At 39.3% G+C, this 26896-nt stretch overlaps 1 protein-coding gene across 2 annotated transcripts in view; it reads right to left on the reverse strand.

Moving 5' to 3' along the window:
• LOC139352955 (uncharacterized) overlaps window positions 1-26126 on the reverse strand; it is a 40315-nt gene extending 14189 nt beyond the window's left edge. Inside the window, exons 1-2 of one of the 2 annotated variants that reach the window (XM_070995847.1) lie at window positions 25340-25875; window positions 15075-16264 (exon numbers count right to left, since the gene is read on the reverse strand). In XM_070995847.1, the coding sequence (XP_070851948.1) occupies window positions 15334-16264; window positions 25340-25428 (1020 nt within the window). In that variant the 5' untranslated portion in view covers window positions 25429-25875 and the 3' untranslated portion in view covers window positions 15075-15333. Of the gene's footprint in view, window positions 1-15074; window positions 16265-25339 lie in introns of those variants that run through there. The other variant, XR_011604018.1, reaches the window with a different exon arrangement.
• Between the last annotated feature and the right edge of the window lie 770 nt (window positions 26127-26896).

A 26896-nucleotide genomic window follows, 5' to 3' on the forward strand; every position in this document is an offset into this window, starting at 1 on the left:
TCACAATATTTTCTATTGAACCGATCTTCGCGGATGCAAAAACGGACTGCCTGGCCAAGGGCCGATTATCTGATAAACAAACCTCGGTTTAAGAGAATTGAGGAACTCATTAAGAGTTGGACAAGGGTTGGACTTAAGAGAGTCGGGAAATTGGATGATAAAATTCTCCGCTCGATTGCTAAACGGATTACGCTGCAGTTTTGGGGCTCGCCGGGTGTCGACCGGATGCTTGTGTTTACATTAACTGGATCCCGCTTAGTTTATGTTAGGAGGACCGCGGCGCAATTGAATCTTAATAATGAACTTCGATTGAAGTGGGGGAGCTAATTGGGATTCTGTGGGAACGCTGAGTAAGGGGATCCCAGCTAAGAATTGTTTATAAGAAATTGTTTACGACTTGGGTAAGGCGGCTGGGCGCTCGAGCTGGAAAGCGTTCTCTGCTAAGAATTGTATATGAAGAGTTTGTTTATAAATTGGGTAAGAAGGCTGGGATCATGAGCTGGATAACTCTCCCCCTTCTAAATTGAATCGTCCCGATTCATTGGAAGTGTCGGATAAACTGAATTTAGATGATTTGTCAATTCGACTATAATTTCATCTTCAGTGGTATTTTCATTTTCGGACATATTATTTTCGGGGGTTATTTCAATATGAATTTGCCGTGGTTTGAATATTAGATATTTTTTGAATTTAAATACAAGCGTGATAATTACATATATTAAAGTTAATATGATCAGTATTAACGTTATTGGAATTTGTGTTTGTTTAATTTGAATAAATGGGTTTAATATGTTAATGTTATAGAATGAAAGTTCCAAATCATTTGACATAAGATATTCGGATACTAAAAAATCATTATACTGTTTAGCAGTGATATATTATATTATCTTATGGTCCAGATTAGAATAGGGTATATTATTTATTGTAGTAGTACTATTAAAAGTAATTAAAAATGACCAATTTAAATGAGTATCATTAATAGTATTATAACCATTTATAAAAATGGCTCCTTCTTGGATTACATCAATTTTTTTTATTATATTCCCTGATTTTTTTACAAAGGGATTTTTCTCCATTTAGTAGCCTAGTAAAACAAGTACTTTCGGGACTTAAAGTGCCATAATTATTAAATATTTCTGTCTTAAAAATATAAATTACATAGTACCTATTGTTTCATTTGGCGACATGATTATCAATTAAAAGTTTTCCATCATTGTGTGAGATGGATCTTGCATTAAACACTTCGCAACGGTTTGTTATGATGAGGTATTTTATATATTTCACAATTAATTCTTGGTGTATTTATTTCTTTAAATAATTTAGAATTAATAACAAATTGATTGTTATTATTTTGGATTAAATCATCAATTTTATTTTGGACCGTTATCAAATCATCGTGATCGGGAGACCCTGCTATCCATTTCCAAAGGTTGCCTATTTCATTGATTCCTCTTTTTGCCCTACTTGGTAAAATTTGTGAGTACTTGTTTTTTATATCTAGAGTTAAGCTTATTTCTTTCCCCGTGTTTTTCTCATAATTGACTTCCCCTACAAGAAAGTCCTTTTCCTTTCTGCCTTTGTTGTGAGAATTTAACATTTTCTCTTGTGCCTGTTTTAATAGCTGTGGAATAGTAACATATTCGATTTTATTGTATAATATATCGTATGGTTGTTGGTTGGTAATGGAATGTATAGTCATGTTGTATTTCTGAGCTGTTTATTTACAATTTCAGAATAATCAACTAAGTTAAGTTCATTTTTGATGCAATTTCTGTAAGGGTAGAATGAGCCCTTTCTATTTGTGCATTGGACTTCCAATGCGGGGATCCGCGAAATATAAATTTATACCGCATCTTTGTGCGAAGGATTTAAATTGTGTTGAAGTAAAACTAGGCTCGTTATCCATCATTCAAGTTTTGGCAAGTGGAAATTGTTGCAATATTTCTCCAATTTTGGTTTCTATGTTGAGTTTATTTTGGATCTCCTTTACAACTAAGTATTTTGAATATGAATCAATACAAGTAATGAACATTAAATTCTAAGCGTAAAAAATGTTAATATGCAGATTTTCTCCTTCTTTTTTAGGGATGGGTGCTTGAACAATAGGAATTAGTACAGGGTGATCTGTATAGATTTCTATGTTGTTTACGCCGTATAAATAGTTTCTCAAATTTGTAAATGCCCAAACTATTGGTAAAATTTCTTTCTTTTTGGTTGCATATATTTGTTCGGCGCTAGTTAGAGTTTTTGAAATAAAGGTTATTGATTTTCCTTCCTGAGAAAGAACAGCACCAATAGCTAGATCGGACGCATCGGTCGTTAAAGTGAATTTTTTATTATAATCAGGTTGTACCAATTCGATTTGTGCAATTAAATTATCTTTGAGCTCGTTAAAAGCTATTACAGCTGAATCATCTAACTGTATGGAAGTTTTACGGAACATTTTTTTGGATACTTTACCATTTTGACCTTCCAAATATTTTGTCAGAGGTTTTGCAATTTTTGCGTAGTTTTGCACAAATTGTCTGTAATAGCCGGTAAGGCCTAGGAAGCTTCTAAGCTCGCGAATGTTTTTTGGAATTGGATATTTTAAAATTGGAGATTTTTAGTTCGGGGTCTGTTTTGATTACATTGTGAGAAACAACGTAACCCAGAAATGTGGTTTCTAATTTGAAGAATTTTGTTTTTTCAATTGAAATTTTCATATTTGCGTTCAGTAATATATTAATTATGACGATTAAGTCCTTGTAGTGTTGTTCTATTGTTTTAGAAAATATAATAATGTCATCCATATACATGACATGTTTTCCCTACTTGTTCTCTCAAAATGTCATCCATTGCACGTTGGAATATTCTGGAAGCGTTCGTTAGCCCAAATGGCATTCTCAAGAATTCATATTTTCTGTTATTTATAGAAAATGTAGTTTTTTCAATGTCTGTCTCTTTCATGAGAATCTGGTGAAACCCAGACTCCAAGTCGATCGTGGAAAAGTATTTTGCTTTTCCAAGGTTTGACAAAATCACCGAAGGATCTTGCATTGGATATCTGTCCGAATTGGTGTATTCATTTAGTTTCTTATAGTCTAAATATAATCTGAGCTTTGCAGTACCATCTTCATTAAAAACCTTTTTTGGTACCACTAAAACTGGAGAATTATAAATTATTATTATATAAATCAATTTTTCTTCTTTGCCCCCATATCTTATTACTCGTTTTTCTGTGTCTATTACAGCTCCTATTTTTTTCAATAGGTTGTAACCTATTAGAAAGTCTGATTTTAACCCATCTATTTCATAAAATGTGTAACGCGTGTCGAAGATCGTTACCATGTGATAATATTTAATTATAGAATATCCATTAACCGTAGATACTCTTTTATATATAGGAAGCTCGTTTTTGTATTTATAAATCCCTGTTTTGATATAGCAGGAGGTGGCTCCTGTGTTTTTTATTTTTTTTGCTATCATATCTTGTTAAGTAGGGTCCGGATTCTGGCCTAAAAAATGGTCCTCTTCGAAATTATTTAATCGCATAGTTTTATTTGCCGGTTGGTTAACCGTACCTATTGGTTCTCTTTTGTTCTGCGGATTATTTTACGGAGTTGTTTGTGTCTCCTGCTTTTTATTTTGATTCCATTTATTCTGGTTATATGTGTTGATATAACTGTTATAACCCTGATTGTACTTTGGCCTATTCTTAATCTGTTAAGATTCATCTACTTCAATCGGTTCTGGCTTGTTTTGTTGAGCTTTATTGGAATTCCATTGATTATGGGAATTATATTAAGGATTACTGTCTGCTCTGATTACAATTTTGATTTTTATTCTGATTATAATTGTTTCTATTTTGGCTATCGGGTTGGTTAAACCTCAAGTTGTTTGTATTCCTCTGATTGCTATTATAGTTATTATGGTTACCTTGCCTGGGATTTTTATTTAAGTTTTGGTACCCGAATAAATTTGACTCATAATTTTTGCGCTGTGATGATGTAAAATTGTTTGCGAATTGGGCCCTTAAATTATTGCTTTCTAGTTCTTGAACTATTACCATAGCGTTCGGTAAGTCTGGTGGATTCAAAGAAAATATTACGTCTGAGATATGGCCGTTGAGGCCAGTTATAACTACGCAAAAATTGCAAAACCTCTGACAAAATATTTTGAAGGTCAAAATGGTAAAGTATCCAAAAAAATGTTCCGTAAAACTTCCATACAGTTAGATGATTCAGCTGTAATAGCTTTTAACGAGCTCAAAGATAATTTAATTGCACAAATCGAATTGGTACAACCTGATCAAATAGAAAATTCACTTTAACGACCGATGCGTCCGATCTAGCTATTGGTGCTGTTCTTTCTCAGGAAGGAAAATCAATAACCTTTATTTCAAAAACTCTAACTAGCGCCGAACAAATATATGCAACCAAAAAGAAAGAAATTTTACCAATAGTTTGGGCATTTACAAATTTGAGAAACTATTTATACGGCGTAAACAACATAGAAATCTATACAGATCACCCTGTACTAATTCCTATTGTTCAAGCACCCATCCCTAAAAAAGAAGGAGAAAATCTGCATATTAACATTTTTTACGCTCAGAATTTAATGTTCATTACTTGTATTGATTCATATTCAAAATACTTAGTTGTAAAGGAGATCCAAAATAAACTCAACATAGAAACCAAAATTGGAGAAATATTGCAACAATTTCCACTTGCCAAAACTTGAATGATGGATAACGAGCCTAGTTTTACTTCAACACAATTTAAATCCTTCGCACAAAGATGCGGTATAAATTTATATTTCGCGGATCCCCGCATTGGAAGTCCAATGCACAAATAGAAAGGGCTCATTCTACCCTTACAGAAATTGCATCAAAAATGAACTTAACTTAGTTGATTATTCTGAAATTGTAAATAAACAGCTCAGAAATACAACATGACTATACATTCCATTACCAACCAACAACCATACGATATATTATACAATAAAATCGAATATGTTACTATTCCACAGCTATTAAAACAGGCACAAGAGAAAATGTTAAATTCTCACAACAAAGGCAGAAAGGAAAAGGACTTTCTTGTAGGGGAAGTCAATTATGAGAAAATCACGGGGAAAGAAATAAGCTTAACTCTAGATATAAAAAACAAGTACTAACAAATTTTACCAAGTAGGGCAAAAGAGGAATCAATGAAATAGGCAACCTTTGGAAATGGATAGCAGGGTCCCGATCACGATGATTTGATAACGGTCCAAAATAAAATTGATGATTTAATCCAAGATAATAACAATCAATTTGTTATTAATTCTAAATTATTTAAAGAAATAAATACACCAAGAATTAATTGTGATATATATAAAATACCCCATCATAACAAACCGTTGCGAAGTGTTTAATGCAAGATCCATCTCACACAATGATGGAAAACTTTTAATTGATAATCATGTCGCCAAATGAAACAATAGGTACTATGTAATTTATATTTTTAAGACAGAAATATTTAATAATTATGGCACTTTAAGTCCCGAAAGTACTTGTTTTACTAGGCTACTAAATGGAGAAAAATCCCTTTGTAAAAAAATCAGGGAATATAATAAAAAAAATTGATGTAATCCAAGAAGGAGCCATTTTTATAAATGGTTATAATACTATTAATGATACTCATTTAAATTGGTCATTTTTAATTACTTTTAATAGTACTACTACAATAAATAATATACCCTATTCTAATCTGGACCATAAGATAATATAATATATCACTGCTAAACAGTATAATGATTTTTTAGTATCCGAATATCTTATGTCAAATGATTTGGAACTTTCATTCGATAACATTAACATATTAAACCCATTTATTCAAATTAAACAAACACAAATTCCAATAACGTTAATACTGATCATATTAACTTTAATATATGTAATTATCACGCTTGTATTTAAATTCAAAAAATATCTAATATTCAAACCACGGCAAATTCATATTGAAATAACCCCCGAAAATAATATGTCCGAAAATGAAAATACCACTGAAGATGAAATTATAGTCGAATTGACAAATCATCTAAATTCAGTTTATCCGACACTTCCAATGAATCGGGACGATTCAATTTAGAAGGGGGAGAGTTATCCAGCTCATGATCCCAGCCTTCTTACCCAATTTATAAACAAACTCTTCATATACAATTCTTAGCAGAGAACGCTTTCCAGCTCGAGCGCCCAGCCGCCTTACCCAAGTCGTAAACAATTTCTTATAAACAATTCTTAGCTGGGATCCCCTTACTCAGCGTTCCCACAGAATCCCAATTAGCTCCCCCACTTCAATCGAAGTTCATTATTAAGATTCAATTGCGCCGCGGTCCTCCTAACATAAACACCCGGCGAGCCCCAAAACTGCAGCGTAATCCGTTTAGCAATCGAGCGGAGAATTTTATCATCCAATTTCCCGACTCTCTTAAGTCCAACCCTTGTCCAACTCTTAATGAGTTCCTCAATTCTCTTAAACCGAGGTTTGTTTATCAGATAATCGGCCCTTGGCCAGGCAGTCCGTTTTTGCATCCGCGAAGATCGGTTCAATAGAAAATATTGTGAACAGTAGAATAAAAGTCGGTATTAAGGAAAAATTGTAAAGTTGTAACTTAGTGAATAAAAAATAAAAATAAATTTTTTTAAATTATTCGCAAGTGAAATAATTAATTTGCACATCTCAGGGTAAAAGAAAAAGATAAAAACCTATATGGAAAACAAGATTGTTGACTTAGATCGACATAATGCATTTTAATAAAATAAAGAATTTTCTGAGCGAACTTGACGGAATTCTGCTCAATGCATTCTATGTGCGTCTCCAGTTCATGCAATGAAAACTCTTTGATGGAGATAATATGAAAACATTTATTCATGGAAATAATCTAGGTACCTGCGTATGGAGGAATTATGCAAATGTTATGTTATTTTTTGTCTACTGGAAAAGCATATCCAAATAATCATGTTATACGTGGAGTTCGGTCTAGACACATGATATATGTCGCATCGTGATTTCAGTGACGGCCTTGAACGATCATGGCAATCGACGGTCCCCCACCATTTTCATGCATAAAATAACACTCCAACAATTTGTATCTTTATTACTGTGTTTATGCGATGCCAAATTCACGCTTTCATTTCGCGATTTCAGCCGATTCGTGTGTGCATAAACGCCATTTCGTGAATTCAGCCTCCAAGCGTGAAATGGTGACAATTAAACTCCGGTAACTCTATATATTATCGGAGTTGCCAGATCGATATAAATACACCTTACATTTAACAAATTATTTGTTCCTTCAGTGCCAATGGAAACTAGTTTTCAACTTTTATTTTGACGGTAAAAAATGTTATACTGGCTTGCACACACTTTATCTTTAATACTAACAAGATTATTATTAATAATCGCTAACACCTTTTTCCACCGGTCCGGCATCTCTGTCAGCTAAGATTGATAAAATTCATGAATTCGGCCGTGTATTCTCTCGTGCTCTCTTACATTTAAATTAATATGCGATCTCGCGCTCTTATTTTTTTCGTGTTTTGTGCCTTTGTGGTTTTGGAATTTGATCCCAGTGCCAAATGTACTTGAGGTATTTTTCATATTTTATTTTATTTTATTTCATCTTTAAATGGGTCTTGTCTGCTGTAAGAAAAATTGTACTCTTTCGTCTTCAACTAAAGACCCTTTTATTTTCTGCTGGCTCTGCGAATCGATGATGCACGTTAAATGCGCAGGATTTCCTGCAGAGTCAAAGACTTCATTGATCTTAATTCTGGTCTCATGTGGTCATGTGGATCCTGCAAGGAAATGGTAGTTGAGATGAGCGGCTTTATGAAGCAGACTCGAGACAGCCTTTTAAATCTCTCAGGTGCTTTTAAACAGCTCAATGAGGGGATCAATTCCGTTTGTGCCCAATTTAATAATAAACAAGGGAGAACGCTATAGTCGAGTACCTCGACTATCAGATACCCGTTACTCAGCTAAATGGAGATATGCAAGCAGCAAAGCGAGATTAAAATGCGCCACCTACCGGCGGTGTACAGATTTAAGCGTTATGGGCGTTAGAGTGGGCGTGGCAAACTTTTTTTTGGGTCAATCGATAGGTATTGATGAGAACATTACATTTCAGTTAAAATTTTTTATCTAGCATCAAAACTGTAGGAGCCACAGTTTTGGGCGGTTTGTGGGCGTTAGAGTGGGCGTGGCAGTCTACTGAAACAAACTTGCGCTGCGTAGGAAGCTCAGGAATCTGCACGCCAAATCTCAATAGCCTAGCTCCCATAGTTTCCGAGATCTCAGCGTTCATCCGGACAGACGGACAGACGGACAGACGGACATGGCTAGATCGACTCGGCTAGTGATCCTGATCAAGAATATATATACTTTATGGGGTCGGAAACGCTTCCTTCTGCCTGTTACATACTTTCCGACGAATCTAGTATACCCTTTTACTCTACGAGTAACGGGTATAAAAATTACTAACTGAGTCGCCTAAACGCAAAAAAGCCAGCTTAGCGGCAGTTAATACGGTCACGGTATCCTCCCCAAATCCGAACTTGGTAGCTGCAGCAGTTTCTGTCGACACTGGGGTAAGTGAACCAACTGCGCCTAGGGATACAGCTGATTCAGGTGGAGTCACTGTTTCTCGAAGCCTGGTGGTAAAATAATCTTCAGTGCCGTCTACGGTGCCGACCGTACCTATAGGTACAGAAGATACCGTTTCTGGCTCTCAGCTTAGTGTGGTTCAATCTGCTGCTGGGGGACGTAAGAATCAGTCAGTTGTTCCACAAAGGAAGCAATTATTTGTTTCTAGATTCACCCCAGATACCACATCTGAGGATGTTTTGGAGTTTATACGTGAAAAATTCGCATTATTTTTCGCTTATCAAAATGTTAGGGGACTAAATATGAAGCTTCCCAAGCTTTATGCTGACTCCTCTGCATTTACTGCTGATATTTTGGCTTTTACGGAAACTTGGCTGAAACCAGAGATATCTGACAATGAAGTTCTGTCAAATAACTTTAATGCCTATAGGACCGATCGATCCTCACGTAGGGGAGGCGGTGTGCTGAATGCCGTTACCACTAGCCTAACATCAGAAAAAATGCACCACGATACCCCTAACGAAATTGAATTTCTTAGTGTGAAAGTTTCCTTGCAATCCTTATCTATTTTTGTTACATGTTCCTATATTCCACCTGGCTCTGATCTAATAATTTATGAGCACCATCTGTCTGCGATAAAATCTGTTCTATCCCTTCTTTTTAACAGAGATCTTTTGATTGTTTTGGGTGACTTTAATCTCCCTGATATTTCTTGGTCTCCTCCTACTGACTCACTTGTCGCTATACCCTTATCAGTCCATGATTTTATTGATGGCCTTTTTGAATTATCGTTACAGCAAGTAAGCTTTATACGGAATTCATTAAAAAGACAACTAGATCTTGTGTTTGTTTCAGACCCGTCTGAAGTCACGGTATCTAGAATTGAAGCTCTTGTTGTACCTGAAGACCGATATCAACCAACATTGGATTTGACAATCTGCCTCCCATGCGTTGATACCCTCTCACCTTTAGTTCCTCAAACTAAAAGGAGATGTTTTCGAAAATGTGACTATAAAAAACTTAACGTTATGATTTCTCAATATAATTGGACTGGCTTGTACAATTGTATGGATATTGAAAGTGTCACTGAACTATTCTATATAGTGTTAAATAATTTTTTTAATGAATGCGTTCCTGATAGGCTTCAAAGCTTAATAGGCCTCATTGGTTTACCAATGCGCTTCAAAGATTTAAAAACCTGATAACAAACACTTATTTAAAGTATAAAAAATCGAGTAAACCATCTGATTTTTCGAAATATGTGGTGGCTCGATCGGATTTTAATGTTCTCAATAGTTATTGCTATTCTATGTATTTAAGTCGATGTAAATTTGAATTTTCAAATTATCCGAAGCAGTTTTATAACTTTGTTAATGCCAAGCGTAAGTCGTCGGCATTACCTTCATCGGTAAGTTTTAACTCAATGGAGGCATCGACGGCTTCTGAAATTGCTGATTTGTTTGCCGAGTTTTTCCAAACTGCTTATAGTTCGGCTGCTTGGTCAAATTCTAACTACCCTAATTGTATTTTTACTCCTATAATTACGGAAAGTTCTTAAGAGACTTAGAAACAACAACGCCAACTTATTCTCGCGGTCCAGTTGGACTCCCCGGGTGTGTGCTTACGTTTTGTGCGTCAACCCTATGTAAACCGATTCCTAAACTTTTTAATTTGTCTATTCCATCGTCAGTTTTTCCTACTATCTAGAAGGACTCTTTTATCATTCCACTTCACAAAAAAGGTGCGAAGGCGGATGCCCAGAATTATAGAGGTATTTTCAAATGGTCGGCAATTCCTAAAGCATTTGAACGTATTATTACTTCTCATTTGCAACATTTATGTTCCTCGCATATCACCGTGTCAGCAGGTTTTTTTAAGCGAGGATCGACCACCACCTTCATGAATTGTCATCTATTGTAATAAATGGATTTAAGAAAAAAATGCAGACTGACGTTATATATACAGACTTTAGTAAGGACTTTGACTCTGTCAACCACTCTATTCTCCTATTAAAATTAAACCAGCTTGGGTTTCCATGTAATCTATTAACTTGGATTTCAAGTTATTTGAATGGTAGGACTCAGAGGGACGCTGTTTCAAAATTGATCTACGTGACATCTGGAGTGCCTCAGGGTAGTCATTTGGGTCCTTTGCTGTTTACTTTGTTTATTAAAGATCTTCTCTCTACCATAACACATTCTCGTGTACTAATGTATGCTGATGATGTTAAGTTTTGTTTATCATATAATGATATAGCGTCGGGTTTCAACTTACAGTCAGATATTGATTGTTTTCAGGGATGGTGTGAGTACAACCTTTTAAATTTGAAATGCCTTAATTGCAACGTTATGACTTTCTATAGGGGTACTCCTACTTTTGTTAGTTACTTTCTTCAAAATACGTCACTCGACCGTATATATTCAGTTAATGACTTAGGCGTTCTACTGGACCCAAAACTTAAATTTGACTGCCACATAATGTCCACTGCCAACAGGGCCATGAGTGTTCTTGGGTTTATAAAGCGTTGGTCAAAAGAATTTGATGACCCTTATACAACCAAATTATTATTTACTTCCCTTGTCCGTCCTATTTTGGAATATTGTTCTTCGGTTTGGAATCCACAATATCAAGTGCACATTGACCGTATTGAGTCGGTACAAAAAAAATGTCTTCTTTTTGCCCTTCGTAGTTTGAACTGGGATCAAAACGTAAGGCTAGCTTCCTATCAGAGTAGATTACTATTGCTTAATTTACCTACACTTGTAAATCGTAGAACAATGCTTGGTACTATTTTTATGCAAAATCGTATTAGAGGTGATATTGATTCTGTAGAACTTGTAAACCGCCTAACTTTCAATGTCCCTGCTAGACTAACACGAAATTATTATCCCCTATATTTGCCACGATGTACATCAAATTTTTGTAATAATTATAACAACCTTTACCATTTAATTTGCACTTCAACTTCTATCCCGGTTTTAAAAACTAATATTTTAAGTCATGTGCTTCATTCTTAGTTGCTTCTTTTATTTTCATTTGTGTCCCGTCTCTATTTGTTTTTTATATCTTCCTCGCGAACTCGCATATTTGCCCAAATTGATAAAAGGGCCCCGCGCGTAACAAGCATGTGCTTGGTGTCGTTGGGCCACTTGTTTGTAGTGCTCGTAGTGCATCAACGTCCATCAAATAATAAAAAACAAGGAAGAACGCTATAGTCAAGTACCTCGACTATCAGATACCCGTTACTCAGCTATATGGAGATATGCAAGCAGCAAAGCGAGATTAAAATGCGCCACCTACCGGAGGTATACAGATTTAAGCGTTATGGGCGTTAGAGTGGGCGTGGCAAATTTTTTTTGGATCAATCGATAGGTATCGACGAGACCAATACATTTCAGTTAAAATTTTTTATCTAGCATGAAAATTGTGGCCGCCACAGGTTTTCGCGGTTTGTGGGCGTTAAAGTGGGCGTGGCATACTTTTTTTTGGGTCAATCGATAGGTATTGGTGAGAACAATACATTTCAGTTAAAATTTTTATTCTAGCATCAAAACTGTAGGAGCCACAGTTTTGGGCGGTTTGTGGGCGTTAGAGTGGGCGTGGCACTGTGCTGAAACAAACTTGCGCTGCGTAAGAAGCTCAGGAATCTGCACGCCAAATCTCAATAGCCTAGCTCCCATAGTTTCCGAGATCTCAGCGTTCATCCGGACGGACAGACAGACGGACAGACGGACATGGCTAGATCGACTCGGCTAGTGATCCTGATCAAGAATATATATACTTTGTGGGGTCGGAAACGCTTCCTTCTGCCTGTTACATACTTTCCGACGAATCTAGTATACCCTTTTACTCTACGAGTAACGGGTATAAAAATTTAATACTGTCCCATTGTGTGTTAGGGCATCGTTTGCTGTACCAGTTATTTTGTTTCTCAAGATTGACAATGCAGAAAAGAATCTTTCGCTACCTCTAGCATGTTGCCCCTCGGCTGTTTCTGCTGATTCACTCCAACTCACTTATTTGTCTTCTTCACCTTTAAATTCCCTGACTGAATTAATAATTTCGAATGAAGTTTCACATTTAATATTTGGGTCAATGACTTCTACTTGAATATCTTCAACCTTTTTTATATTTTGATTTTGTTGTGCTTTTAAACTCACGATCTCATTCCTTAAAGGATTCAACTTGTTATTGACAATATGTGCAATTAAATCGCTCACTTGGTTATTAGCTTGGCTGCTAGAAGCCATTTCTGGTTGGGGTAGAGGCATGGTGAGAATTCTTTCACAATCGTTTATTAGGTCTTCCACCTTGTTTGATTTTATTTAAAAATTTTACGCTAATAGTACCTAAAATAAAAATAAACAGTATACGCTCACTAACTATGTTCTTTTCTTCCTGGGATTAATATGAGGTCCTCTGTTTTCCTTGATGATCCTGCAGGGGTCGTCCTTCTTGGTTGTTTTTAGCGAGGGATGGCCCTCAGCTCTTCCTTCAATTTATTTTTGTGGTTGTTAATTTTTAACGAGGGATTGCCCTCAGCTCTTCCTTCGGTTTGTTTTCTGATCGTCACTGTTTAGCGAGGGATGGCCCTCAGCTCTTCCTTCTTGTTGAATTTGTATTTTTGGATTTATAATTGTATTTGACTTTTGTTTCTCAGTTCATATTTTTTGCATCAACTTTCACAGTTTTACAATTTTTCTTTAATTTTGTGAATTATTTTTTTTGAGACCGTTTAGTTTTTGTTGAACAGTAGGTTTATTACGCCGATTATTAATTAGCGGATTGTTGTAAGCAAAGGGGATAATTTCATTTATTGATTTCCTCCTTTGTTTTCAGCGCGAACTTTTCGTCGGTTGGTTAGGTTTTTATTTGACCACGCAAGTTCCTTTTTACTTTAAGACCGTTAGCTATCTATTTTAAAGCTTTTATTTAGAACAATTTAAGCGTGGCCGCACGTTGGGCGGCAATTAATTATTTCACTTGCAAATAATTTTAAAAAATTTATTTTTATTTTTTATTCACTAAGTTACAACTTTAGAACTTTTCCTTAATACCGACTTTTATTCTACTGTTCACAATATTTTCTATTGAACCAATCTTCGCGGAATCAAAAACGGAATGCCTGGCCAGGGGCCGATTATCTGATAAACAAACCTCGGTTTAAGAGAATTGGGGAACTCATTAAGAGTTGGACAAGGGTTGGACTCAAGAGAGTCGGGAAATCCGCTCGACTACTAAACGGATTACGCTGCAGTTTTGGTGCTCGCCGGGTGTTGACCGGATGCTTGTGTTTACATTAGCTGGACCCCGCTTAGTTCATGTTAGGAGGACCGCGGCGCAATTGAATCTTAATAATGAACTTAGATTGAAGTGGGGGAGCTAATTGGGATTCTGTGGGAACGGTGAGTAAGGGGATCCCAGCTAAGAAATTGTTTACGACTTGGGTAAGGCGGCTGGGCGCTCGAGCTGGAAAGCTTTCTCAGCTAAGAATTGTATATGAAGAGTTTGTTTATAAATTGGGTAAGGAGGCTGGGATCATGAGCTGGATAAATTGCATACTCGAAACTCAACAAATAAAAAACCTTGATATTTCAAAAAAAAATTAAAGATTTTTTCAAAACTGTCCCCTGTTACCTGAGTATGATGGTGTCCTGCAAGCACCTGCAAGCAAAGTATGTGAGACCTCTTCTAACCAACACACTCCCTAATTCTTCGATTTTGTTCCTCCTTTATTGATTTGATGGCGTCCTATTGGCTATTTCTATGTTCTCTCCAATCTCTTCTTACTAATGAATAGTCGATCTAACTAGCTGGAATTATCTATATTGTTTTCGATTTTACAAAAAATTTATAATATTGACATATCCCTGGAGATAAATCGTTTAAGTAACGAAATATAATTAGATTTCAGAGGGTTGGAAAAAATTGGAAATAAATTTTTTAGAAAATATATTCATATGAGCTTAAAAGTTTTCGGATATAATGAAGATACGAAGGAACTAATTGGATCTCTTTTTCAATCGGATGTGGAAAACGCTCTTTATATCAAAATGTGGCTCTTGGAAGACGGCGGCAATGGACATTATATTTACATTAATAGTATTTCAAGGTAAATTCATTTATTCATATTTTTTTATTTAATCTAAATAAGTAAATTTGTACATATTTCGCTTCAAAGACTAATGACTGCTCGAAGAGGAAGTCAAAAGGGATCTCAATATTTCTGCAACACAAGACCCTCTGTAGGTTGATCTAATGTAGGTTAGCTGCTAGTTGAGATAGTGTAGGATTACGAGCTTTAAATGGATGTTTTCATTATATCTTTTTGGATTTAAATATATCCTGAAATGGAGGGTGGCGGCTTTCTTGGGTTCTTCACGATTGCGGTGGGAAAATTCCTGTATGCAATATGCAGGGCACAGAAAAATTGACTTGTACTTCGTTTCAATTGAAATTCAATTTATTAGCCGCAGCGTGGGCTTTCTTGGAGTGGTAACTTAGAACTAACAGCTTGAACTTAAATCTAATGTTAGGAGAGCGGGGGTGGAGACTGTTAACAGTCCGAGAGCGAGATGAGAGGCCATCTGGACGTAACTGCTCTCGTCTGTTAACCACTAATCGTTCACAGTAGCGCCGCCTTGGCGCGTACATTCTCTCCCCCTTGCGACGACAAACGTAGCAACCAAATCAGACCTCGTCGGGCACCTTAAGACTGTCGACATGATCCGGGGACAATCCAGCTGAACACAGTGCTTTGTGCCACAGGCAACCCCTCATCCAGATTCAGGAACCAGGGCTGGATGACGTCACGATACACGTCAGAGCCCAACACCAGGGATATAGTCGCCGGTCGATGAAATTGTTCGTCAGCGAGGCGGATGTCGTTGAACTTAGCGCGAACATTGTCGGCTAGGGCGCGGATTGGAGTGCGAGTGCGGAAGTTGGGTCTAACGTTCAGCACCACGTCGATTCTGAAGGTGCCCGTCCGTGACCTTATCGTCGCCGAACAGACCGTCTCGTCTCCGACGCTCGTTGTGGAATGGCCGAACGCCGCGGCCAGCGACCGGTCGATGGTGCTCACTGGTGTGCACGGGTCGATCAGGGCCCCCGCCTCGTACTTATTGGTTCCCGTGTCGAGAACCACGATGGCCGTCGGGATGATTTGCACACTCCGATGCTGCAAGAGAGACGCCACAGATGGAGCTGCAGTTGGCTGGTCGAACTGGTCGGAACACCGGGAATGGTTCCGCGAGCTTGGCGTTGGACTTGGCGAGCGTAAACCGGAAGCTGAAGGTCGTGGTGACGTCATCGAGGGTCGGAGCGGAGAAATTGATCGGCAGCGCGAGCCGGAAGATTCGAGCAAATGGAGCAGCGTGTGGTGGTCCTGCCCACACTTTTTGCACGTGTCTCCGCTGCGACATACTCCCTCGGAATGCTGGTGGGCCAGGCAATTTGCACAATATTTATTTATGAGAACGGCGCGGAGCCGCTTCTCAGTGCTGAGCCTCAGGAAATGGTTGCACTTCCGTAGAGGATGATTTCCCCGACAGACTCTGCAGCGGTAGGATCGAGTACCTCGTGAACGTCTGTCGTCCAAAGTTTGGGCGCTGCGAGGACGTGGAGCCATGGTTTTAATGCTTGAATAATAAAAAAAAGAGATAAGGGCATTTAGGATTAATTGTGAATGGATTTTGAAGCATGAGGACAGAAGGCACTATTGTGGAAGAGCGGAGGTTGCCTTGGCCTCCATAGGAAGAAGTACTAGCTTGTGGATGGGACGCGTTATAGTCCCTCGAGCGGTAAGGATTTCGACTACGCGAACTCTACTATCGGCCCCTGGAAAGACAGATACAACTTCGCCGAGCCGCCAGTCGTTTGATGGCATATTGTCTTCTTTGACGACCACAATATCATCGACTTGGATATCTCTGGAAGGATTATGCCACTTATTGCGCTTGTGAAGTTCTTTTAAGTTCTCCTCTTTCCATCGCGCACTGAACTGCTGATGCAGGGCCTTTAAGTGTTGCCAGCGATTTATAATCGACTTCGCCCTCAATTTCGGGTTCAGCTGTGGAAAGCAACGGACCCCAATCAGAAAGTGGCCTGGCGTCAATGCCAACAACTCAGCAGAATTTTCGGACATGGGAGACAACGGCCTGGAATTGAGGCATGCTTCAACTTTGGCTAGAAGAGTGGAGAACTCTTCAAACGTAAACTTCCGACTTGACGTCGACTTGTAGAAAAGTGCCTTGAAGCTTTTCACTCCAGCCTCCCACAATCCACCCATATGTGGAGCTCCTGGAGGAATGAACCGCCACGAGATCCCCTGATGGCTATAGGTATCAGTCACAGACTCCCTAATCGTCTGCATGAAATCCCGAGAAAGTACTGCCCCCACAAAGGTTTTGCCATTATCCGAATGGACCCGCTGAGGACACCCTCTTCTCGCTACGAATCGGACAAATGCGGCAAGGAACTTCTCGGTTGTCAGGTCGGACGTAGGCTCTAAATGAATAGCCTTTGTGGAGAAACACACAAACACGCATACATATCCCTTGGTAATAAGGAATGCTCTGCCTGTATAGTTCTTTATCTCAAACGGGCCTGCATAATCAATGCCCGTATATGTAAATGGCCTGGAGAAGGAGACTCGATCGGTAGGAAGATCGCCCATCAATTGCGTCTGTACTCTCTTCTTGTAAATAGTGCACACCTTACAGGAGTTTAGCAGAGCTTCTACCAGATTCTTGATTTTAGGAATCCAATACTTCGATCGGATAAGGCGTACCACTAGTTGGTTGCCTCCATGCAGGGAAATCTGGTGTGAAAGAAGGACGAGCAGACGAGCTAGTGACAGTTGTATGGCAGTATAGTAGGATGCCGCTCGTCATACTGAAGGGCTGTTGAGGCTGTAATGCGACCACATGCCCTTAACAGGCCTCGCTGGTCTAGAAAGGGATACAGGTTGGCTATCGGGCTGGAAACTGGAATTGGACGCTTATCGTTTAGGAATTTAAGCTCCTGGGCATATTCCTCCCGCTGGGCATATAGAATCAGGGCTCTTTCAGCTTCTCGGACCACTTCCTTGGTAGGCCGATCAGCTGGGCCCCTCGGCATCTTGCGGCAGCGTTGAATGAACCGTAACAAGTACGCAAGGACCCACAGAGCCTTGTCCAACTTGGAGAACCGTTCCAGAAAATCTTCGGCTGGGGCCTTTGCGAAGTTGACCTTCAGAGCGCGCTGCTCTATGTCTGTGACTGGAGGTGCAAGCCCCAGTGTTGGCCACTTGTCTTTTGGCTGTTGTAATCAATCCGGTCCCTCCCACCAGAGTTGGCTATGAACCAGCTCCCGCAGCGACACGCCTCGACTGGCTAGGTCCGCGGAATTGTGCTCAGATCGCACATGCGCCCAATGCTCAGCGCTTGTCACCTGAGTAATCTTGGTCACTCGGTTGGCTACAAACGTGGTCCAGTGGCATGCCGGATTATTCAACCTTGCGAGGACGATGGTGGAATCAGTCCAGCAGAAAATGTCGGAATTGGAAATTGGCATATTCGGAAGGATAGCTGCGATCATTTCTGACAAATACACTGCCCCACACAGCTCTAGCCGTGAAACGGACACCGTTTTAACAGGGCGACTCGGGTTTTGGCGGTAAGCAGACGTGTCATAATGTTATGGCCTACTTCAACCCGCAAGTATATTGCGGCCCCATATGCCTTCTGCGACGCATCACAAAAACCATGATGCTCTACCTTTACCTCTGGCTGGAAACCAACCCACCTTGGAATACGGATCTGTTCAAGCTCAGAAAAAAATTCTTGCCATCTTTGATTCATTTCTGCGGAGATATTTTCATCCCAGCCCAACTCTTGCAACCAAATCTCTTGCATAAAGATTTTTGAGCGGACAATAAAGGGGGACAGCCATCCGGCTGAGTCAAAAAGTTTCGCGATTTGGGAAAGAACCTCTTTCTTCGTATAAGTAGATTCAATCGAAACTGGCGGTGGGACAAAATAGAACTCATCCGAGGTCGCATTCCACCGAACACCAAGTGTTTTGGCAAAACTTTCGGACTTAAGGTTACGAAAGTCGTCGTGGAGTAGATGCTCGTTTGGGATGTCTTCAAGTATGCTCTCCTGATTAGCTGTCCACTTTCTTAACGGGAAGCCGGTGCGATTAAAAGCGTGGTGAAGCTCGCTGATCGCAAGTTGATCCTCTTGAATGGAATTGGCGCCTGCCAGATTGTCGTCTACGTACATAAAATGCCGAACAATATTGCTTGCTTTAGGGAAGTCCTTTTCTACGTCATCTGCCAATTGTTGGAGTACGCGGAGTGCCAGAAACGGTGCACAGTTGACACCAAAGGAGACGGTTTTTAGCTCAAAATCGCTTACTTCTCCTTCTTTATTCCGGAATAAAATTCTTTGGAACGGCGTATGCTTGAGATCGACCCAGATCTACATACAATAACGCCACTTCAAGACCTGAATGGTTAAATCAGATTGTAGGACTGGACAAGCATGAAGAATATCGTTCAAGCTTGTCCCATTTGCTGAAGGGCTAGAAGCATTGAATACCACGCGAAGTTTGATGGTGGTACTCTCAGGTTTGACCACCGCGTGGTGTGGAAGATAATAGCTTGGAGAATCGTAAGACGGGGGGACTTCTCTCATGTGACCCAGATCCAAATACTCTTCAATGACTGAGTCATATTGCTCTTTTAATGGAAAGTCTCTTTTCAAACGGTTTTCTTTTCTAAGAAACTGAGCTAGGGCAATGGATCGCCCCCCAGTTTGGATCCGAAATGTTCGGGTTCGCGAAACGGTAAAGTTACCACGTATCTACCGCTTGCGTCTCTAGTGGTGGTTTGGAGAAAATTGCTCTCGCAATAGGAATCGGATTCTTTTAACCTCTTAGTTGGTATGTTCTCCACCTCCCAAAACTTAGTGAGAAGTTTTTCCAGGCCCCTGTCACTCGTTTCGGTTATCTGGGTCGTGAAAGCTGACACCCGCTTTTGGCTCGATGTACTAGCAACTGGGCCGGAAAGCACCCAGCCGAAAATAGTTTCCTGACCTAGGAGAGAACCGCAAATGTTTTTGCGCGTGCCGCTCAGCAACACGGACGGTAAAATGGGAACTCTCTAAAAATGTCGGATCTGCCATAGGAATGGCAGGTAAATCAATCAACGCATCTCGTGGGATTGGGTAAGATGGTAGCTTTCCGGTCAATTCAGGCAAAACGTAAGCTGCGGTTTCTAGCTAGAGGCCTGGCTTATTAGGGGCTCGAATAGAAAAATGGCAGAGCCTGGTCGCCTGAGCGGAAACGGTCTGATTTAAGCCTGAAACTTGGGCTTGGATATGGCGGAACGGCAGCTTAATCAGATTGAACAGGCGTTCCGTAATAAACGTAGCTTCAGAACCCGAGTCTATCAGAGCGCGAGCCCTGTAGTTCGTTCCCAAGTGGCATATGTCAATAATGGCCGTGCCTAGCAAAACCGCTCTAGAACCGGTTTCTAAATAGTTCTGCACACGGGGCAGATTTTCTGAACCGCCGGCGGCCCCCTGTACAGCTGTATTTTGTGGGCCTGCTGAAGAACTAATTGCGGAAGTTGATCCACGGGAATTGGGGTTGCCTTTATGCAACAGTGTATGATGCCACGCTCGACATTTGAAACAGCTGTGAGTGCTATTACATTCACGTAGCTGGTGGCCTCTCGCGAAACAATTTAGGCAAAGCTGCTTTTTTTTATGTAGTTCGTTCGTGCATCCACAGACATCTGGAGAAAACGCTGGCATATGCGCACTGGATGACTCTCTTTTGAGCACAGATCGCAATTCTTTGTTTTTGTGACCACCTTAGCTTCGAAGGAGTTGAGCTTCCTGGAAACGGGTTGACTCTTAGCGTGCTGGTGCTTGGTTTCATATCCTCAATCGCCTTTAGCGTTCGGTACCTGTCGCTAAGAAACGTGTTCATTTCATCCCAGGTCGGAATGTCGGATTTGGATGAAAGGGACTGCTCTAATAAGAAGAGGGTCAATTTTGGTAATCTGCTGGCGCACAGAAATTCCAGGAGACAGTTCCAATTCTCTGTGGAAATGTTGGAATGAGCCAGCGCTATTAGACACCCTTGGATTGTGCTCCGCAGGTCTTTCAAAGCCTGGCCAGATTCGGAACTTACGGAACTCAAATTAAAAAGGAGTTTGAGTTGGCTGTTTACTAGCAGTCTCTTATTTTCGAAACGGTCTCGAAGCGCTGCCCATGCTGAATCAAAATCCTCATTTGTGAGAGGGGACTTGGTTACGATTGCCTTAGCCTCGCCGCTAGTTTTAGCGTTGAGATGAAAAAGTTTTTCGACCGATGTCAACCTAAAATTGTTGACATAAACTGCTGTAAAAAGATCCATAAATGTTGGCCATTTCAGATAGTGCCCTTCGAATACTTCAGTATCGCACGGCGGTAACCGGCACGCAGATGGAATGTAAGTGGACTGATTGTTGGTGCTCGTGGGCGGATGCTGAGAATTGGCTCGGTCGATAAGCTCACTGAGCTGAACCGCTAGCTCCTCGTACACCGAATAGCAATATTCATATTTTCGGTGCAAAGTCGCCAGAATCTCTTCCGCCCCTTCAGTCGTAACGCTGGAAATCGTGTCTAGACACGCTTCAAATTTTTTCTCGGCTTTGTCCCAGAGTGAGCGGACTTGTTCCTTACGGACTTTGCAGGTGTGGACGGACGGAGATGACGACCCAAGAGTTTCAATCGTCGCTCTGAAATGGCTCATACGGTCGGACACCGTGATGAACCGCGCGAGGGCTGCAAATGCAATTTCGTTACTCATTTTTTCCTGCGAACGAGTTGCTAGCGACTTTACGGACTTGGTCTGGATTGATGGCCTAACCTTTGGCGTGAGCGGACTCAGAGACTATCGTTTCTGATTGCTCGTAGGAACAGACAGCTTCTTGTCGTCTTCTTGGGTGGCTAAGGATGTTTCGCTCTTTGCCTTTGTGATCGACTTTGGGGCTGTTGGGCTTGGACCTGGCATTCCAGAACTCCGATTATCTGGGCCGCCCTTGTTGCTTTGTAAAAATTAGACCCGCCCGGAAAAGTCTGTCCTTAAGTGTGGATTCCAAGAGAAAAAAAGATACGAAAAATCGTATGGAATTTATTTAACTTGACTTTAAAAAAAACCAAAAAAAAATTATATTTCGCAGTGGCTTCTCCGTTTTCCCGTTATGGCAATTGCAAGCAGTCCGCTTGTGTTCGCTATTAGCGTTGCAGCTCCGGTCTACGTTTGGAGTATGTGGAAATGGAACAGTTGCACATCAACTACTTGATGTGCGAGGAAATAACGAGAATTCGGAACGACTGTTCTGACAGATCCCTTCAGTTCCAAAAAAAAAGTTTCACTTGTGAATCACCTTGGGAATCACCTGGGACATGTCCTCGTGCACAAGTGAAGAACAAGTGACGCTCCATATAGAAAATTGTATGGGATGTCCGCATTTTCACAAGTGAAAATTCAAATGAAAATTTTTCGAAGTTCTACGGGATTTCACTTGTTCCTTATACTCATTTTTCGTATGGCCTGTCACGTGCCGGTGACACGTCCCAAGTGAATCACTTGGGAAAATCAGAATTTTTCCTTGAGTTTTCACTTGTGAAATCACTTGCAAGGGACACGTCCCAAGTGAATCACTTGGGAAAATCAGAATTCTTCCTTGAGTTTTCACTTGTGAAATCACTTGCAAGGGACACGTCCCAAGTGAATCACTTGGGAAAATCAGAATTTTTCCTTGAGTTTTCAATTATAAAAATATAGAATTTAAAATACATACATATTTAATTTCATTTTAATTCATTTTAATTATATGGTATTATTTAGATTTTCAAAAATTGTACAATTATTGTTTCTGTTTTTTTGCTTCGTAAGCTTATTTTAAACGTTAGTCATCGCCGTTCTTAAACCTTTGTCCGGGTCCTCTGAATCCTTGGCCAACGCTCCTGAAAAAACATATGTTTAAAAAATGCGTTTTATTTGTTTAATTGTATATTTACCTTTTATAGCTGTGTTTAACCCTTTGCAGGATTTTTATTGGATCAAAACATTTCGTCATCCACTTTCGGCTAACGGAACCCATTGAATACCTTCAAAATTTACGTACTTTAAACTAAGATCAATGCACAACATCTAAAACTTAACGTAGCACTTACCTGACTTTATTATATTAACTTAAAGAGACGACTAAAGTAACTCTGCTGCGCACAATTAACATGGATGCTTCCCTTTCAATCACTCAAACAGAATGCACCAAGTCTTCTCTCCCCTTTACTTGATTTCTTTTGTTTTCTCTTCGCTGTTGGCGCGTGCCACTGCACTTATACCCTTTATAAGGCGAAATACATCCGACTATATAATTTGTACTTCTTAAGTAAGAAATACAATACGAATTTTTTAAAAATGTTAATACTAATACTACTAATGTTTTAAATATTGAAATCAATTTTAACGGACTAATTTTCTATAATTACACTAAAAAGATATATTGTAATAAAAATGTATAATAAGTAAACATAACATTATAAGTAAATCCAAATTACTTAATTTTACTATAATCAAATAATTAACTTTTATAAAACAATATAAGTTGTATATTTTCGATACACAATAATGCTCCTAAAATATTAGGGCATTCACATGTCGCTGCTCCACGATTTCCGCCGAAATATTAGTCGCTAGCCGAACATAACGGAGAGACGCAAAAAAAAATAACGGACCGGCCGAAATTTGTCTCTGCGAGCACGGAGTGCAGGCAGATTATAAGACAAGAAAGAGAGGGAAATATCCGAGTATCTGCCTCTCTTTGTTGCACGATCGTTTTCGTGGGCAGTCTTCTACGCTGCGCCGACTGCTCTGCTGACGTCAACAGCGGCACAGCGTTTTAGGCACAAAAAAAAAAACAAAAAAAGCTTTTTGCCTTGAGCCATGTCACCGCGTCCCTACTGCAGAACTGAAGGGATATTTGCCGTTGTTTGCTGTGCTGCGGAAATGAGCGCTAGGAATAGGAAAATAAATATCTATTTCGCACCGTCACGGCTTGCAAAAAAAAGTATTTATTTATTTTTATTTAATGGATGTGAATTGCCGCTGGATGCGAATTACCGCTGCTCAAATAAATATCATTCAAGTTGGAAAGGCGTGTCGTGTTTAAGGGTTCGGTGGAATCAGGTTATTTTGATTTTAGGTAATATTGTTATACATATAATAAATATCGTTGTTGAAACTTTTGTAGGGTGTACCGTATGAACCTATGTGCGTTTCTCCTTGTGTACATATGATGCAGCGGGCCGGCATATGTACGTATATTAATAAGCATGCATTAGGATTATATGTGTGTATGTATGGACGTATGGATATGTGTGTTTGTGGGAACTTGGAAATATATGTGCTTAAATGGTCCTTTTTATATTTGGATATTATAAATAATATGGACTGTATGTAAATGTCGCTTTCGAAATATTTGTAGGGTGTACCGCGAAAAAAGGTACGTGGATTACCGTGCTTACGTTGCCTTACGTTGCGCTACGTGACTTTTTCCCTTAGGTACATATGTTGAGATGGCCAGGCACATGTACGTACATTCATAAGAATGCAAGCAGCTTCTGCACGGTATCTGAGGAAGCCGCGCTAGTGGTAGCCGGTACTATACCGATAGACCTGCTGGCGGCAGAACGAAGAACTGGGAGCAGAGGAAGCAGGACCCAACGCGGTAACACGATCGAGGCATGGCAAATGAGGTGGAACAATGCGACCACAGGGCGGTGGACGCACAGGCTAATTCCCAGTCTAACACCCTGGCTGCAGAGACGACACGGACAGGTAGACTTCTACGTCACGCAGATGATCTCCGGGCACGGATGCTTTAAGGAATACCTGCATAGGTTTAAGCACGAGCCAAACCCCTACTGCGACCACTGCGGCACAGGAAGCATCGAAGACGCGGAGCACGCGCTATTCATCTGCCCCCTATACGATAGGAACCGAGCCGAAGCTGAAACGACAACCGTATGTAACCTGACAGCGGACAACGTGATCAGCTGCATGCTGGAAGATCAAAGCAAGTGGGACGTGATAGCCAACATGGCCGCTGGCATCCTGAAGGATCTTAGGCGTCGAGAACGGAGTCGACGCATGGAGTTATAAGGACGAGCGGCAACCTGACCGCCATCCGTCCCGCGAAGTATAGCTTTGCGGCAGTCCCGCGGGATCGGAACTTTTTCTACCTCTTCTCTTCTTCTACCACTTATATTCTTGTATATATTTAAGCTTATTTAATAAAAAAAAAAAAAAAAAAATAAGCATGCATCAGGGTTATATGTGTGTATGTATGGGCGTATGATTTGTGTGTTTGTGGGAACTCGGAAATACATGTGTGTAAATTGCAATTTTAAATTTGTAATTTGTAATAATTTTGGAAATTGGAGATAATGTGGACTGTATGTAAATGTCGCTGTAGAAATGTTGATGGGTGCAACTCGAATGGAAGTATGTGTATATGAATACGAATATGTATGGAAATGGCAAATACGAAAAAGAAGCCGGAATATGGCGATCGTATGCACGATGGAAATGGCCGATCAGACAGATATAAGAAAATTGGGTTCTTGGGAAATATCTGGCATGTCGGCAATGGAAATATGGAAAATTCGTACTTATCTTGGATTTTTTGAAGAACTCGGAAAATTCCACCGCTGAACGCTGGAACTCGTAACCTCTTGAAAATATCCGGCCGATGGATCATGAAATGGAGGGTGGCGGCTTTCCTGGGTTCTTCACGATTGTGGTGGAGAAATTCCTGGATGCAATATGCAGGGCACAGAAAAACTGACTTGTACTTCGTTTCACTTGAAATTCAATTTATTAGCCGCAGCGTGGGCATTCTTGGAGTGGTAACTTAGAACTAACAGCTTGAACTTAAATCTAATGTTAGGAGAGCGGGGGTGGAGACTGTTAACAGTCCGAGAGCGAGATGAGAGGCCATCTGGACGTAACTGCTCTCGTCTGTTAACCACTAATCGTTCACAGTAGCGCCTCCTTGGCGCGGACATATCCTATAACCTTTATAATGATCTTTCATTAAGTCCGTCATATTTTGCCTGGCCTCAAAGGAAGATAAGGAAAAAAAATTAATTGCTGATCTGGGATATTAGAAAAATTATGTAATACATTATAGGAATTTGCAACAATGTTCAGAATGGGTTAGTACTGAAATAGATCCATAGAGGAGTTCAGTTTTTACAAAAGCCTTTGTTAAAAAGTTACATTGATCTAAATACTTTGCATAGGCAAAACGCAACAAATGAATTAAAAAATTTTTTTTTAAATTGATGAATAATTATGTTTACGGAAAAACAATGGAAAACCGGCAACGGAGAGTCGACATTTAACTTGTAAGTTCATGGGAATCTACGGATAGCATCATGACTGGACGAAAAACACATTGTGCTTAAATTTTATTTTCAAAATTCAATTTTCATAGTACAACTAAATTTAATGGTATACCATTCAGACAAAAAAATTAATTTATATAAAATCAAAAGAGTTAACACAAAAGTTTAGGGTTTTTCATAGATGTCTTAATGGTAAACTCATAACAAAGCTTACAGGTTTTTGTTCAAAGTTTTATTGTTACATAATAGATCAAGATGAATCTTCATTTAATATAGCATATTACTCCCTTTGCCACCATTTGTTACTTGAACCATTTTTAGACCAAGGCACACAAAAAAAAATGTCTACGATTAAAGTTAATAAGAAAACTCTTTGATCCAAAGATAAAAGAAAACGAAAAAATTTCAAAAAAAAAAAAATATGGAAAAATAAATATTTTATACATCAGCTAATTGAAGATGCTTTTTTATGATCAAAACTTTAAAAAGTATAAATAAAATTATTTTGAGTTTGTAAGAAATATATTTATTATTTTTGTTAAGTTTTAAATAAGCATTGTACAAAAATATTAGTACTTAAATTAATGTAAGATAAGATAAAACGTATAAATAAAAAACGATTGAATAAAACAATGAATAAAGACATAATTCTCAATACTATTAATCTTTTCCAGAATTTTTGAAAAAATTTGTTCAGCGTGGTCTGCACTTGTATTATACAATTCAATTTTATTTTCTTAGCTTCAAGTTTTTGCGAGTCGACAATAAATACTTTGAGCTAAAAGATTTCCTATATCTTCTTACAACTTTCCGATGTTC

Source organism: Drosophila suzukii, chromosome 3 (assembly GCF_043229965.1).
Source record: "Drosophila suzukii chromosome 3, CBGP_Dsuzu_IsoJpt1.0, whole genome shotgun sequence".
NCBI lineage: Eukaryota > Metazoa > Arthropoda > Insecta > Diptera > Drosophilidae > Drosophila > Drosophila suzukii.